General features: G+C 47.6%; 1 protein-coding gene across 1 annotated transcript in view; it reads right to left on the bottom strand.

Annotated features, from left to right (window-relative positions):
* Positions 1-4535, bottom strand: part of ADAM17 (ADAM metallopeptidase domain 17) — a 58113-nt gene extending 53578 nt beyond the window's left edge. The window contains exon 1 of the mRNA XM_047782671.1: positions 4218-4535. Within this exon, the coding sequence (XP_047638627.1) occupies positions 4218-4314 (97 nt within the window). The 5' untranslated portion in view covers positions 4315-4535. The remainder of the gene's footprint in view (positions 1-4217) is intronic.
* Between the last annotated feature and the right edge of the window lie 13159 nt (positions 4536-17694).

Here is a 17694-nt window from a genome sequence, read left to right as displayed (position 1 = left end):
AAGTGCCTGTGAACACTGAGCTGGAAAGACAGTGGGCAGTCGGAGCTTCGGAGAACACGTCTAGGTCAGAGATGCATATCCAGTGGTCATCAGAACAGTCAAATGGTAAGTGAAACCATGGAGGCAGATGCCTTGTCGGAGCCAACAACTCTTATTAAAGGGGGAAAACAAAGGAGGGGTGTGGGGAGGAAGAACGCCGTCTCCTGGGTTCCTTTTAGGGATACATGGAAAAGCACTTCATTCACTCCCCTGCCTCAGTGAGGCCTTTTCCCATCCCTCCTGCCCGCATGATCTTTCTCTCCCCTCATATTATACTTCCCACTGAAACCACTATCTCTCACAAACACACAATGGTGAAGGATCCAAAATTCAACCACACTTGGCCTTGAAGGACACTTACACTTAATGTTCTGGGAAACCCCGTGAAAGCCAAATGGAATTCTCCAGTTTCCCCACCAGGGCTGTCTGCGTAACTCTTATCTTCATTCTATCCTAGAAGTACAGTTTATCTCTTTGACTAGCACAAAGCAGAGTTAGGGAGGTCCCGTCGTGGCGCAGCAGAAATGAATCCAACTAGGAACCATGAGGTGGCGGGTTCGATCCCTGGCCTCGCTCAGTGGGTCAAGGATCCAGCATTGCCGTGGGCTGTGGTGGAGGTGGCTCAGATCTGGCGTTGCTGTGGCTGTGGTGTAGGCCGGTGGCTACAGCTCCGACTCAACCTTTAGCCTGGGAACCTCCATATGCCTCGGGTGCGTCCCTAAAAAGGACAAAAGACAAAAAAAAAGAGTTACATTAAATTTCTCTTAAAGCAGTTAGGGTGTGTGTTTCAGTTTCAAGGGAATGCAGCCAGTAAGCAAAATTAACATCAAAAGAGGAAGTCAGATGTCAAAATCTTAAGAAAAATGATGCCGTCAATATGAGAAACAGGCACTGCACTGGGGAGACTCCCCACACCCATATACTTTTGCATTTCAGAATATATGTTTCAGATCCCAACTTCCATCTCTCATCTGTGACCTATATTTTTTCCTTCCACCCACTACATCCTCTTATTAAGAGTAACACAAAGAGAAAACTCTTTTGAAATCAAAGGGAGACTTATATACCCCAGCTGCAACTTCAAGATATCATCATGAGTAAGCTCACATGACTCATAACTTTCCTAAATTATGCAATTCATAACAGCTCAGCTGAAATCATCTCGGTGACCTACGGCGTCCTCCAAAAGCCGGGACTCTGTTACACGTTTTTGTCCTTCGGAAAACGTCGTATCCCTAATCGATATTTAGCACTGCGTTTACGGTAACACTCATGGATACGTAGGCTAATAAACAATAAACCATGCTCTTTAAGTATGAAATTATTCATTAGCCTTGACCAATTCAATCTAAATGGTAGGGTTACCGCAGCAACAAAAAAAGTCACTCTTAAAAAAAGAAAAAATACCCACAAGGCATACATTTGTCACTAACTGTATGAACTTGACAACTCACTATGCCTTTCTAAGACACATCTTTCCGCCCCCTTCATTTAATAAAAACGAGACACAGGAGTTCCCGTCGTGGCGCAGTGGTTAACGAATCTGACTAGGAACCATAAGGTTGCGGGTTCGATCCCTGGCCCTTGCTCAGTGGGTTAACGATCCGGCGTTGCCGTGAGCTGTGGTGTAGGTTGCAGACGTGGCTCGGATCCCGAGTTGCTGTGGCTCTGGCATAGGCGGGTGGCTACAGCTCCGATTCGACCCCTAGCCTGGGAACCTCCATATGCCGCAGGAGCGGCCCAAGAAATAGCAAAAAAAGACAAAAAAAAAAAAGAGAGACACAATCTCCACGGTTCATTTCAATTCTAACAGTTGCTAAGTGCCTCTATCGAGAGTGTCCTTATTTTGAGTCTGGGCTCAAGTATCATCACCTCCTTCCCCAGTTAGGTCAACCCCGCTTGATGATAACATGATAACTCCCACAATGTGTTCTATCACTCACCTTCATATTGTTCTAGAATTGCCTGTTCATATATCTCTATCCCACCATGCCAAAAGGTTTTTGTGTGTGTGTGTGTGTGTGTGGCTGCACCCAAAGCATGTGGAAGTTCCCAGGCCAGAAATCAAACCTGCACTGCAGTTGTCTGATCTTCATATTTCCAATAACACTTGCATACAGTACGTGTTCTTCACACATCTAGACCACGCATTTTTCTGGCACCAGTGGTCCGCACTTTGCAAATAAAAACACATGATGAAAATAGAAAAATCCCTTACGATCTGTGAATGCTGCTGAGAATTAATCTAAAAGTGAGGTTTTCTTCTTTGCGATTCCTAGGATTCATGCTACTTATTTCTCCACTACTGAACATGAGAATAAAAGTGAAACAGCTGTGTTAGAGTGGTAAAAATATAACTTTAATACCTCGAAATACATGTTAGCTTATTTATTCATTGCTTTTTAGGGCTGCACTAGTGGCACATGGTTCCCAGGCCAGGGATTGAACTGGAGCTGTAGCTGCCAGCCTACGCCACGGCCACGGCAATGTGGGATCTGAGCCTCAACTTCAACATACACCACAGCTCACAGCAATGCCGGATCCTTAACCCACTGAGCGAGGCCGGGGATCACACCTGCAACCTCATGGATTCTTGTCAAGATTTGCTTGTGGAGTTCCCGTCGTGGTGCAGTGGTTAACGAATCCGACTAGGAACCATGAGGTTGCGGGTTCAATCCCTGCCTTTGCTCAGTGGGTGAACGATCCGGCGTTGCCCTGAGCTGTAGTGTAGGTTGCAGACGCGGCTCGGATCCCACGTTGCTGTGGCTCTGGTGTAGGCTGGTGGCTACAGCTCCGATTCAACCCCTAGCCTGGGAACCTCCATATGCTGCGGGAGCGGCCCAAGAAATAGCGAAAAGACCAAAAAAAAAAAAAGATTTGCTTCTGCTGGGCCACGACAGTAACTCCATGTTTGTTCATTTTATTAACATTTATCCTTATCACATGGCTCTTACCCTATTCCTCCATCCTGACCATCCCTAACTCCCCATTTTTTTCAATTTGTATTAACGTATCACATCTCAGCACTTCCTACCAGGTTCTCCCCAGCCTGTCATTAGACTAATCACCTGTAATCCATTTCAATTTAAGGTGACTGACAAAGCAGTTGTTCAGGTGAGAGCGTAGCCATCATTAACACCCTCAGTCAATTATAAGGAAGTTCCGGGTAAAATAATGCAAGTTTTATTAGCCATAAAGAAAATCCACACAGTGTCTCCATCTGCCCGATACTATACATGCAATCACGGTAGGGTTTGGGGACCAAAACCACCATGAAAAATCACTGAGGCTCTAACTTCTCACACTGGGAAAATATACTGGTTCATACTTTATTACCAGTTAATTAAACTCTCTTACATGCCAACTTTTTTTTAACTGATAAAGAACCCAGTCACTACACCTTGACACAAATTAACTGCCAGCAATTTACACATCTCTTAATGTTAGTCCATCCTTAATCCAAGCTCTTTAGAAAATCTAAATCACCTACTTTCTAGGCTCAATCAAATTGGTGACTCGTGATAATTTGTTTAAAATGGCAAGGCAGGCATTCACAGTAGCAGCATTACCAGTTGGCCCGGTAAATTTAAGCGCCCCCACCCCAGCACCTCCAATAAGCTCCAATTTAAATAACTAAATACAGGCTTATGGTGTTCGCAAAACGAAACTCTTGAGCGCTCCAGTCACAGCCTTCCAACCAGATTACTAAGTACCTCCTACAGCAGAAAATCGAGTTCGCTCCTTTTAGAGCCAGGAAGAGCTGCGGAGCTTCCTCTCCTCCTCCAGAATCCTGCCTTTGGTAGGAACACAATATAGATTTGTTCCTCAGGAGGGCAGGGATCTGGACGGCATCTTCCTCTCCAAACACGAGCCACCATCACTGCCCGCCTTACCTCTTCCCAAACACAGACTCAGGGCACAGACCCCTCCCAGGCCCTGAGTCCCCCTCGGAGGCCCCCTCCAGGATCCCTCCCCCGTTCAGGGAGACTAGCCCATCTCCATTCTTCCCCTGAAGTCCGAGAGCCACACCCCCTTCCCACGCTGAAAACCTCGGGACGCGCACAGCCGTCCACACCCCGCCCCCAAACACCTGACAGATCCCGCTTCCCTGCTCTTTCCCGAAAGCTGCGCTCCCCAAGCACCCGGTGCCGGCCCAAGCCAACTCCTAGGGTCTTTACCGAGTCGCTGAGGGGAGCCGAAGCCCGGCTCGTCCGGCGGTCGCGGCGCCAGCACGATAGGAACCAAGCTGGTCAGGAAGAGCGCACACTGCCTCATGTTCCCGGCCCGGCAACCGGCTCCACCTCTCCGAGCAGCCTTCGCCTGACTGGGGCTCAGGCGCTGCTCACATTGGGGAACAACGGGATCCGCCTGGCCTGTCCCCTCAAGCCTGTCACTCCTCCCGCGCCGCCTACCGGAAGACTCTGGAGCCTGACTCTAGGCCCCCCGGAAGCGCAGGCAGCGGAGCAGGGCCTGGCTCAGCCCGCTTCCGCCCGCCACCAACGCCCGCCCCGCCCACCGCCGGAAGCCGGGCGCCGCGCGGCATGCCGGGAGGGCCTCACTCGCCCCGCCCCGCGCAGGCGCGCTGCCATCTCACCGCCCCTCTGCCCGCCCCCTTCAGCCCCGCGAGGGCTCTGCTGTCCTTTTTCCGTGAGCTGCCCGCGGCGTCCTGATTCGACCCCGTGGAGCCTCGCCTCTGTCCCCGGGTGACCGCCGCGAGGGAGGCGGGAGCTCGCGAGTAGGCCCTCTGAGGTGCGTCCAGCCGCCTCCGTCGTCTCGGTCCCACCCACATCTGGTTAGGATCCCTGTTACCCTTTTTTGCTAAACGAGCTGTTGAAACCGCCTGGAGCCCGGAGCGGACGAGGGGGAGCCTGGCGGGGCGTGCTCCTGGTAACGACCCAACAACGAAGTGTCCGCGACGAAAGACGGGCTCCTGGGAGCCCGAGGCCTCGCGTCCGCGCGCTGCTTCTGCCAGCCCAGCAGCCCAGATGCAAATGGGGTGCAACTTGGTTTGGGCGTCGGACCCCCTGGGCGTATTAAGCCTCCCTCTGTCGTTGTAACGAAAAAGGCTTTGCAGAGGGAAATAAACAAGCGCTTCCTTAATGCACATTTTCCCGTGGCCCTGCTGTACGTAGAGTCTGCAAGTATTTCAGAAACATCTATATCTTAGGCCTAACTCCTCATCTCCCCGTACAGGGTCTTGAATCGTCCAGCCAACTTCTTGAAATTCAATACTGTGTTTGGGCACTTCAGCTTTGACTGGAAATTTGCCAAGGAAGTTTGGGCGGGGGGTTGGTTGGTTTTTTTGCTTTTTAGGGCCGCACTAGCGGCATATGGAGGGTCCCAGGCTATAGGTCAAATCTGAACCACAGCCGCCTGACCACAGCCACAGCCACGCAGGATCCCAGGCGCCTCTGTGACCTGCACCACAGCTCGGCGCAACGCCGGATCCTTAACCCACTGAGCGAGGCCAGGGATCGAACCGCAACCTCATGGTTGCTAGTCAGATTCCTTTCCGCTTTGCAATCCTTTGCATAATTTTAGCTCTGGTGTAGTGGAATGTACTGAGTAAAACATTCTAATAACGTTGAAAGGGAGTTGCTATTCTGTTTATAAAGTTTATACAAGTAGAACATAACACATTTTCCACTTGGGAGTGAATGGGGACAGCCTTTCCCCGATTATGAAATGGTAAATTGTTAGGAGTAAATTATTGGTCCTGCCTGGTAAAGTTTCAAGACTACTCCTGATAAAATACTCAAACTGGTTTAAACTTAGGTTCACTGTGGTATGCCTTGGTAAAATCGCAACATCTTTCCCAGCCGTTATTATCCATAATTAACTGGTTTTGTGCGTTTTCGGCTTACCTGAATCTGGTCTATTCATCTGAAGTATAAAATGCCTTCATTAAACATTCATTAATGGCATACCTAATCAAAAAGCAAAGATTCATCTCTGCAAATTTTTTTTTTAATGTACCACATAAAAATGTGATGGTTGTGGAGTTCTCATTGTGGCTCAGCAGTAATGAGCCCTACGAGTATCCTTGAGGAGACAGGTTCCCCTGGCCTCACTCAGTGGGTTAAGGATCCAGCATTGCTGTGGCTGTGGCGTAGGCTGGCAGCTGCAGCTCCATTTGACCCCTAGCCTGGGAACTTCCATATGCCACAGGTGCAGCCCCCAAAAATAAATAAATAAATCCGTAAAATTAAAAGTGTTAGGTATAAATTTACCCTATGGAATATAAGTACCTGACAGATTTGGTAGCCACTGTGATAGCCAGCCTCCCTGATGGCCCCAATGATCCCTGCTTCCTGATACTCACGGCCCCATGGTCCCCTGCCACGCTGGACCGACGTTGGTCTGTGGAGCCAAGAGCACACAGCAGAGGTAATGGTATTTCACGTCCAAGGTTAGGGTGTAGAAGACTGTCCTCCATCCCAGGCGTTCTCTTACTTGCTTGCTCTCTTGGGTCGCTCATTCAAAGCCAGTTATATCGTGAGAACATTCAAAAAGGTTGGGAGGAGTTCCCATCGTGGCTCAGCGGAAACGAATCTGACCAGGATCCAGGAGGACGCAGGTTCAATTCCTGGCCTCTCAGTGGATTAAGGATCCAGCATTGCTCTGGCTGTGGTGTAGGCCAGCGGCTACAGCTCTGATTCGACCCCTAAACTGGGACCCTCCATTTGCTGCAAGGGCATCCCTAAAAAGCAAAAAAAAAAAAAAAAAAAAGAATCCAAGAAGCCTGCGGAGAGGTACATAATAATAGAGTTCACCAGCCCACAACCGAGACTTGCCAAAGACTGCATGTGTGGGCTTGGACGGGACTCCCAGCTCTAGGCAGCCCTGATGACTGCAGACCCCAAGCCAGCAGCTTGACCGCAGTCCCATGAGAGACCCTGAGCCAGAACCTCCCACACAGGCCATTCCCTGATTTTTGACCCTCAAAAACTGGGAAATAATAAATATTTGTTGTTTCAAGCTCCTAACTTGGAGGTAATTTGTTACACAGCCACCATGGCCCATTTGAAAAGTGCATGAACAAATTGACTGGATCCGGCTGTCCTCCCCTTAACACAGAAGTGGTTCTTTTATGTTTATATATATATATATATAAACATATATTACATATATGTGTATGTATATTACATATATATATATGTGTATTTTTTTTTTCCCCTAGGGCCGCACCCACAGCACATGGAGGTTCCCAGGCTAGGGGTCCAATTGGAGCTGTAGCCACCGGTCTACGCCAGAGCCACAGCAGCGCTGGATCCAAGCCTCGTCTGCGACCTACACCACAGCTCACGGCAACACCGGATCCTTAACCCACTGAGCAAGGCCAGGGATCAAGCCCACAACCTCATGGTTCCTAGTCAGACTCATTAACCACTGAGCCACAACGGGAACTCCTGGAAGTGGTTATTTTAATTTAAGATTTAGCAAAGTTAGGAGTTCCCATCGTGGCTCGTCGGAAACAAATCTAACTAGTAACCATGAGGTTTCAGGTTCGATCCCTGGCCTCACTCAGTGGGTTAAGGATCTGCTGTTGCCGTGAGCTGTGGTGTAGGTTGCAGACGTGGCTTGGATCCCGAGTTGCTGTGGCTGTGGTGTAGACCAGCAACAGTAGCTCTGATTCAACCACTTGCCTGGGAACCTCCATGTGCCACAGCTGTGGCCCTAAAAAGCAAAAAACAAAAAGATTTAGTAAAGTTAAATGAAAGATTACTTGAAATTCTCTGATCCCAGGCTATAGAATGAATGATTTACAGTATACTTACTGCAAGTGAACTTGAGCAAAATATTTACAATTGTCTGTCACCACATTATACTTGTGAAGTTAACTACCAGATCCACACAAGCATGGTAAGACCATTGCGTCGGAATTATCAGAGAAATGACTCTTTGGTTTTGACTAATTTGGGTTTTTTTTTTCCCTTCTTCTGTCATCCTAGTTCGGTTTCTCTGAGCCACTCTTCGTCCTACACCAATACCACCAAGACTTATAGATGTATAGTCTTCATCATTCTGTTTCTAAAATATTAATTATTCCTACATCTGTATGCTTTTTGGCCCGTGAACAAATCTGTGTGACGTTAGCACTTCAAAAAGTAGGAGTCGGAGTTCCCTTCGTGGTGCAGCGGAATTGAATCCGACTAGGAACCATGAGGTTGTGGGTTCAATCCCCGGCCTCACTCAGTGGGCTAACAATCCGCGTGGCTGTGGCTGTGGCTGTGGTGTAGACTGGCAGCTGTAGCTCCTATTTCACCCCTAGCCTGGGAACCTCCATATGCTGCGGATGAGCCCCTAAAAAGCAAAAAAAAAAAAGGAGTCAATCCACAAATCCCCATCAGACAACAGACCCTGTCACTGCAATGTGACTGTCTCCAAAGGACTCCAGTTCCCAGGATTTTAGTTCAGAAGTTTTAATGTATTTTAGACCCTTTTAGAAAGAAAAATGAAAAACAGGAGTTCCTGTCATGGCTCAGTGGAAACAAATCCGACTAGGAACCATGAGGTTGCCGGTTCAATCCATGCCCCTGCTCAGTGGGCTTTGGATCTGGCGTTGCTGTGGCTGTGGTGTAGGCCAGCATCTACAGCTCTGATTCGACCCCTAGCCTGGGAACCTCCATATGCCACGGGTGTGCCCTAAAAAGACAAAGACAAAAAAAAAAAAAAAACCAAAACATGGAGCAAAGCAGATATTTGAGGATCCTCACTGATAAACAGATGCTTTTTTGGGAATTTTTCAATAGCCACAAAAAAACAAAAACAAAAACAGCCCTCTCGAAACTGGAATAGTATTTCCCCTCAAGTTCAAAAACAGAAGGAAACCAGCCATTTCATTGACAAGATTATTTCAAGAAGATTCATTTCTAAAATTCGAGTAACAATGTCTGTCACACACACACACACACATTTTTTTTTTTTTTTTAGGGCCGCACCCACGGCATATGGTGGTTCCCAGGCCCAGGGATCGAATCCAAAACCTCATGGACCCCAGTTGGATTTGCTTCTGCTGCGCCACCATGGGAATGCCCCCCACACCCTTTTTTAGGTCTCTCTCTTATCAGGTATCCCTGTCTTTATCACTGAATTATCATTTGCAGTAGCTAATCTGGCTGTTGTGAGCAGAGGAAGCAGAGCTCCTATATGTATATATACATTGTATGCCAGACAAAATATGGAGCTGAGCTGTGTTGGTTCTTTTCCTTCTTAAATCCCTTCCTCTCTCCCTTGAGACCTCAGAATAATTGAACCACGTGGATAACTGAGCACAGGGAATAGATTGGATAAAGAGAGAAAACTGGAACTTGTTCCAGTTTGAAATCATCTCAGGGCTAAAGTGACCAAAAATCATTCCTCTTGGCTGGACAGGCCACAGAGAGGAGGCAATTGCCAGAGGCCTTAACTGAAAACCTGTTCTAATGAGTCCTCTTTAGGAAAACAGAACTCAGTTGTTCAATGTCTAAAATCTGGTACTTTGGAGCCCCCCTGGTAGTCAGGGGTTAATGAACCCAACTAGCATCCATGAGGACTTGGGTTCAATCCCTGGCCTTGCTCAGTGGGTTAAGGATCCGGGGTTGCCATGAGCTGTGGTGTGTAGGTCGCAGACGGGGCTGGGATCTGGCGTTGCTGTGGCTGTGGTGTAGGCCGGCGGCTACAGCTCTGACTCCACCCCTAGCCTGGGAACCTCCGTGTGCTGCAGGTGCGGTCCTAAAAAAAAAAAGAAAAAAAAGAAATCCTGCCATTTATGACAACGTGGATGAACCTAAAGGACATTATACTAAGGGAGAAAAGTCAGACACAAAAAGTCAAACAGGGCATGATCACGCCCTATGTAGAGCATTACACAGGTTAAATTCGGAAAAGCAGAGGCAGGATGGTGGTTGCCAGGATCTGGGGGAGGGAGGTGTGGAGATGAGGAGATATTGGTCAAAGGAACAAACTTTCAGTTATAAAATGAGTAAGTTCTGTGGATCCAACGTATACTGTGGTGACTATTTAAGAACATTGTTTGTAGGAGTTCCCGTCGTGGCGCAGTGGTTAATGCGTCGGACTAAGAACCATGAGGTTGTGGGTTCGATCCCTAGCCTCGCTCAGTGGGTCAAGGATCCGGCATTGCCACCAACTGAGGCATAGGTGGCAGACGCAGCTCAGATCCAGCATTGCAGCGGCTCTGGCATAGGCCGGTAGCTACACCTCTGATTAGACCCCTGGCCTGGGAACGTCCCTATGCCGCGGGATCGGCCCTAGAAAAGGCAAAAAAACAAACAAAAAAACCTGTTTGTATACTTGCTAGGAGAGTAGATCTTAAGTGTTCTTAACCACACACCCACAAAAAAATGGTAACTGGAGTTCGTATCATGGCTCAGCAGAAACGAATCTGAGTAGTATCCATGAGGACGCAGGTTCGATTCCTGGCTCAGTGGGTTAAGAATCTGGCATGGCCAGGAGCTATGGTGTAGGTTGCAAACTCGGCTCAGATCCCACATTGCTGTGTCTGTGGCATAGGCCAGTGGCTACAGTTCTGATTCGACCCCTAGCCTGGGAACCTCCATGTGCTTCAGATGCTGCCCTAAAAAGACAAAAAAAAAAAAGTGACTGTGGGAGTTCTCTGGTGGCCTGGTAGTTAAGCATCCGTTGTTGTCACTGCTGTGGCACGAGATGGATCCCTGGCCCAGCAACTTCTGTATGCTGTGGGCACGACCAAAAAGAAAGTGGTAACTATGGATATGTTTGGGGTTTTTTGAATCTATATATTTTTATTATTAAAAGAGTTATAATGTTGAATTAGATTTATCTTTCTCCTTAATGACTACCTGCTTTTTTTTTTTTTTTGTCTTTTTAGGGCTGCACCCAAGGCATATGGAGGTTCCCAGGCTGGGGGTCTAACAGAGCTATAGCTGCTGGCCTACACCACAGCCAGAGCAACACCAGATCCGAGCTGCGTCTTCAACCTACACCACAGCTCAAGGCAATGCCAGACCCTTAACCCACTGAGCAAGGCCAGAAATCGAACCTGCAACCTCATGGTTCCTAGTTGGATTCGTTAACCACTGAGCCACAACGGGAACTCCGACTACATACATTTTTTTTTATTAAAGTATTGTTGATTTACAATGTCGTCAATTTGGATATGTTAACTAGCTTTATTATGCTAATTGCCTCTCAGTGAATAGTTATATAAAATCATCATGTTGTGTAGCTTAGATAGACACAATTTTTTTCAACACCTCAATAAAGCCAGAAAAGAAATAATATTAAAGACTCACGTCATACGTTTGCCCTCAAAGGACTTAGATGCTAAAAGACACAAGGGCACATAGAAACACAAAATCACATACAATGTGATAGTGGACTGAAAAAAAAAATCAATGTCATGTATTTTTCATGTTAATTTTAAAAAATTTTTAATTTTGGAATAATTTTAGATGTAAAGAAAAATTTTCAAGGTAGTGCAGAGGGTTCTCATATGCTCGTAGCCCAGCTTCCCCTAATGTTAATCTCTTCCATAATCAAGGTATATTTGTCAAAACTAAAAAATTAACATCAGATTTCAATTTTTAAAAGTATGTGCCTTTTAATGGTCTTTTCTTTTTTTTTATTATTTATTTATTTATTTAGCTTTGTAGGGCCACACCTGCAGCATATGGAGGTTCCCAGGCTACGGGTCGAATCAGAGCTATAGCTGCCGGCCTACGCCACAGCCACAGCGACACGGGATCTGAGCGGTGTCTTTGACCTACACCACAGCTCATGGCAACGCCAGATCTTTAACCCACTCAGCAAGGGCAGGGATCGAACCTGCATCTTCATGGATGGTAGTCAGATTTGTTTCCACTGAGCCACAACAGGAACTCCCTTAATGGTCTTTTGCAAATTGTGGGTTTTTTTTTTTTTTTTTTAGGGCTGCACTTGCAGCATAGGAGTTTCCAGGCTAGGGGTAGAATCAGAGCTGCAGCTACCACCCTACAGCACAGCTGATGGCAACACCAGATCCTTAACCCACTGAACAAGGCCAGGGATCGAACCTGCGTCCTCATGGATCCTAGTCAGGTTTGTAAGCTGCCGAGCCCAGCGGGAATTCCCTTATAACATAAAATGTATCCTTACGGACATTGGGCACACTCACAGTGTCGGACAACCATCACACCGTCTCGTTCCAGAGTGTCTCATCGCCCCGAAAGGAAACCACAGACCCATTAAGTAGTCACTCCCCATTGCCCCCTTCCCCCAGAGCTTGCTTGATTACCGCTAATGGGACCGCACAGTTTCTGTCCTAGAAGCCAACCCAGGATACCGCCTTGCTTTGCGTCACACTGACTTTCTACTCTTCAGGTCACACACGGCTCTTTCTAAATGTTTTATTCTACAGAGCAGCCCCTGTTAATATGTTTGGTTGAGGGAGTTCCCGTTGTGGCTCAGTGGTTAATGAATCTGACTAGGAACCACGAGGTTGTGGGTTGGATCCCCGGCCTCGCTCAGCGGGTTGAGGATCCGGCGTTGCCATGAGCTATGGTCGCAGATGCGGCTCGGATCTGGCGTGGCTGTGGCTGTGGTGTAGGCCAGCAGCTGTAGCTCCGACTGGACCCCTAGCCTGGGAACCTCCATATGCCACGGGAGTGGCCCAAGAAATGGCAAAAAAAAATATACATATATTCACATAAATATGTTTGGTTGATGTTTGAGGAAACCGTCCAGCTGGGCTCTTCATTGTCTCACCTTCTACCGCTCTGGTGGCCTCCGCCGTGACTCTCTCACCTCTAGTTTTCTCTCCAGCAGCCTCTCGTCCTGTCGTAGGTAACGCTGGCTAAGTGTCTCCTCCTCACGCCATGCCTCTTGCGTCTATAGACCCTCCTTCGTTTTGTCCCACACTGTTGTCCACTGATGTATCTTGCTTTTCTCCACCAGAACCTAAGTTCCTGAGCCAAGGACCTTGCTACCTTCCAACAGTCCTGTGCTCAGGCAGTCTTAAAATTGTCCCACTCATCAATTAATTGCTTATACTGGGTGGAATGGTGTCCTATAAAAAAGATTACGTTCAATCACTTCTTGGCCTTTTGGATAAGATCAGGGGTCAAAAAGGTATGTTTGTCCTAATCCCTATATTTATGAATGTGACTGTATTATGAAATAAAGTCTCTGCAGATGTAATCAAGCTGCGATGAGGTCCTGCCAGATTAGGATGGGCCCTAAATCCAATGACCAGTGTCCTCATGAGGAGTCACACAGGTACACACACAGGGAGAACCTCATGTCATGACGTGGGCAGAAGCTGGAGGGACTCTGCCACAAGCCAAGGAAAACCGAGGGTTGCCTACAACCACCAAAAGCCAGCAAGAGGCAAGGAAGGATTCTTCCCTAGAGCCTTCAGAGGGAACTCTGCTCACACCTGGATTTTAGATTTGTAGCCTACAGAACTGAGAATAAATTTCCCTGTTTTAAGCTACCTAGTTTGTGATAACTTGTTATAGCAGCTGCAACAAACCAATACGTCCTCCTGGAATACACATCGAGCTTTCCTCCCCTTCTATCTTTTCTCCTGAAATTCCTCTTGCCCAGAACACATGTCCAGCTCTCAAAAACTGACCCATCCTTCAGTGGCTGTCTTAAGATACTGTTGTGGGTTCTCAGGTCTCTTTCACCACTTTTTAGTGGTGAAAAGGTGTCACCTTTTGTAGATCCCACGGTAATTGAAAAAGAGAAGTCAGAGACCTGTTGACCAACAGAACTTTAGGAAATTTTGCGTCTGTGTGTGTGTGTGTGTGTGCCCGCCCTTCAGAGTTCCCAGGCTAGGGACCAGATCTGAGCCACCGTTGCAACCTACAATGCCTGACCCACTGTGCCAGGCCAGGGACTGAACCTGCATCCCAGGGCTCCAGAGACGCCACCAACTCCCACTGTGCCACAGTGGGAACTCCTAGGAGACCGTGCTTTGTTTTGTTTTGTTTTGTTTCCATTGGACACAAAGCATAAGACTCAGACACTCCCCTAACCCAAGCCCAACTCAGAGAAGCTTCTGTGCAGATTTGATAGATTTCAGTATCATACTAATATTTTCCCCAGGTTCTTCCAAATACCGTGTGATTTCCAACCATGGCAGCCCTCCTCACAGAGGCATCAGAAGGACTAATGTTATCTGGTCCAGGGCCCAGGCCTCATCCTTTTCATTTCACAATTTATATTTTCACCCCCCCCCAGTTCTGCTTTGTTCTTGAAGGGTTTCATTATGGCTTAGAAGCTAAGGGCATGGACGTTGGAGCCAAACAGCCCAGAAGTGAACAATCCACCATCTCTTAACCTCTCCTAGTCTTCTGTTTAAAATAGGGAATTAAAAGTACCTAACTCAGGAGTTCCCGTTGTGGCTCAGTGGCTAATGAATCTAACTAGGAACCATGAGGTTGTGGGTTCGATCCCTGGCCTCACTCAGTGGGTTAAGGATCTGGTGTTGCTGTCAGCTGTGGTGTGGGTCACAGAGACAGCTCAGATCCTGTGTTGCTGTGGCTGTGGTGTAGGCTGGCGGCTGCAGCTTCGATTTGACCCCTAGCCTGGGAAACTTCATATGCCGCGGGTGCGGCCCTAGAAAAGACCAAAAAAAAAAAGTACCTAAGTCATAGGGTTAAACAAGAGAGGCTGGCCTTTGTCTGGTAGAGATTTAGGGAAATAACTGCAGCTTTTTTTTGCTTTTTTTTTCTTTTTAGGGCCACACCTGCAGCATATGGAAGTTCCCAGGCTAGAGGGTTGAATCGGAGCTGCAGCTGCCAGTCTACACCACAGCCACAGGCACAGCCACGTGAGATCTGAGCCAAGTTTGTGACCTACGTCACCGCTCCCTGCAATGCTGGGTCCTTAACCCACCGAGCGAGGCCAGAGACTGAACATCCACTCTCATGGCTGCTAGTCAGGTTCTTCACGGCTGAGCCAGGACGGAAACTCAAACAGCAGCATTTTAGAACAACTGGTTGGGATAGCAGAACAATGAAAGAAAAAACAGAAAAGCCATACGTTATGCACATATTTGGTCTTTAAAAGCCATTCTGCCAGAGGGTTGCCAGCAGGAAAAAGGATAAATTTAAATTTATGTTTTCTCCTAATTCTAACTTTTCATGGTAAAGTGCCCTGATTTAATCATGATTCTTCAGGCGTTCCCATGCTCTCCATGAAGCCTGGAGGCCAAGTGTGGAGGGTATGAAGCAAGCTCCTCTCCCCCCAGGTTCCTCGTTTCTGTTCTTAGTTGGGGGTAAGCTCTCCTTGTCTGGGGCCTGTACTCCATTTGGAGAAAACCCATTTTGGGGTATGGCCACTGACTCCACTGAAGGAATCTCATTTCATGAATCTGTCCCCAGAAAGTAGAATAATGGGTTAACAGTCTTGAATGATGTGCTCTTTGGCAAATTTTTTTTTTTTTTTTTGCTTTTTTGGTGAGCACCTGCTGCATATGGAAGTTCCCAGGCTGGGGGTCAAATCAGAGCTGTAGCTGCCAACCTACACCACAGCCACAGCGACATGGGATCTGAGCAGCATCTGCATCCTAGAGCACAGCTCACAGCAATGCCAGATCCTTAACCCACTGATCGAGGCCAGGGATCGAACCCACATCCTCATAGATCCTAGTTGGGTTTGTTAACTGCTGAGCCACAAAGGGAACTCCACAAATTCGAACTGATTTTTGCTTGAGGGTGAACAATCAAATCCACAAGGAACTCCCACACTTTTGACCCAGCCTAGCAATGTAACCTCCTTGCCCACTTGCCAAAGCTACTGTCGACTACCTGTGTGCCCGGCCTCCTTGGCTGCCCCTTCCCCTGCCCTGCCTGCTGGCAGAGCGCCTTGCGTGAATTCTAAGATGGTCAAGACTTGAGACAGCAAAAGATTGAGAGGCAGCAAAACCATGGGCTGGCAGGCCCTGAAGGGCAAGTGTCAGGATCCTAGCAGAATGCAGTTTTTTGTTGTTACTAAAAAAGTAACAGCTACTTACTTTTTTAGAGAGATGTTGGCTTGGGGCCAGAGGTATGCTGCCCCGCCCACAGTTGGTTCTCAATAAAAATTGATGAAACAAAGAAGCAAATTTAGGCTGAGAGAGTCCTGGCTGATTAGGAACGAGCACATCCTTCTTAAATAAAACCAGATCCTTTAGCACAGGAAACTCAATATTCCGTGATAAACCTACATGGGAAAAGAATCTGAAAAAGAATGGATGTGTGTATATGTATGACTGATTCATTTTCTTGTACAGCAGGAATGAACACATTATAAATCAACTATATTTCAATAAAACTTTAAAAAAATGAATGGGGAAAAAACCCCAGATTGTAGGAGTTCCCATCGGGGCTCAGTGGGTTAAGCACCTGACTGAGGGTCTGGGAGGATATGGGTTTGATCCCTGGCCTTGCTCAGTGGGTTAAGGATCTGGCATCGCTGTGGCTGTGGTGTAGGACGGCAGCTGCAGCTCTGACTCAAGCCCTAGCCTGGGAACTTCCATGCGCTGCAGGTGCAGCCCTAAAAAGACCAAAAACAAGCCAGATCATTTAAGCAACAGTGGGCTTAGGAAACGGAGGTGACTTTGAGCAGGTGTGCGGTGCTTGGCGGCAGGCTCCTTGCTCTAAGGGATGGCACTCCCATTGCAGCGGGTGTGAATGGTGTCCTCCGAGCTGGACAGTCTCCGGGGTGACTGTGACCTCCCTGCAGGGAGCCCAGGGCTCAGGATCTAGGACCCCAATCAATGAGATCGATGTATAAAACCATCTTAGAAGCTAGACACCAGAAAGCATTCTCCTCCTGAAAGGAGCACGTCTATGCCGATTTCAGATTCTGCAGGAACACCAGGGAGGACCGCCTGTCCCGGGGGGCCTTAATTCCGACCCGCGTGGTCCGTGTGCCATCCTGTGCCTGGCTTCCGAGGGACTGGTCACGCCGAAGAGCCGAACATAACAGAGTTGCCCAGGGGGCACTTCCCGTTTGTTGACTGGCTAACTCTGAAGCGGTACAGGTCAGACAAGTAAGTCGATGCATATTTTTGGTATCACGACAGCCCTTGATATTTCATCACTACGACTCTCAGGTTATGTCATGGTTAAGTGATATTCTGCCTTGTTCTAGAAATTATTTCAAAGCAGCCGTCCATTAAAAACGCCAGTTAGTGACAAAGACGGGATTTTTTTTTTCTTTTTCTTCTTCTTTTTTTTTTTTTAGGGCTGCACCTGTAGCATAAGGAAGTTCCCAGGCTAGGGGTCGAATTGGAGCTAGCTGCCGGCCTACACCACAGCAGCCACAGCAACTTGGGATCTGAGCTGCATCTGTGACCCACCCTACAGATCACGGCAATGCCGGATCTTCAGCCCACTGAGTGAGGCCAGGGATTGAACCTGCGTCCTCATGAATCCTAGTCAGATTCGTTTCTGCTGACCCACAACGGGAACTCCAAAGATGTAAATTTTAAGTGAACAAGGGAATGTGACTGTCATCCAATGTAGTCATGTTTTCAAGCCTTTTGTTTGTTTGTTACTGTTTGTAGCTGTAGCACTGTGTCTCCAAAAGAAATATTTTGCAGAAACTGAAAGCAGAAAATAGAGCAGAGTATTTGGGTTGGAAGTACTCCTGGACCATCTGCATAGAACCCGTAGGACTTCCTGAAATTTACACAAATTACACACA

Source organism: Phacochoerus africanus, chromosome 5, assembly GCF_016906955.1.
Source record: "Phacochoerus africanus isolate WHEZ1 chromosome 5, ROS_Pafr_v1, whole genome shotgun sequence".
Lineage (NCBI taxonomy): Eukaryota > Metazoa > Chordata > Mammalia > Artiodactyla > Suidae > Phacochoerus > Phacochoerus africanus.
The sequence above is the reverse complement of the archived record's forward strand: the minus strand, read 5'-3'. Positions and strand labels throughout refer to the sequence as shown.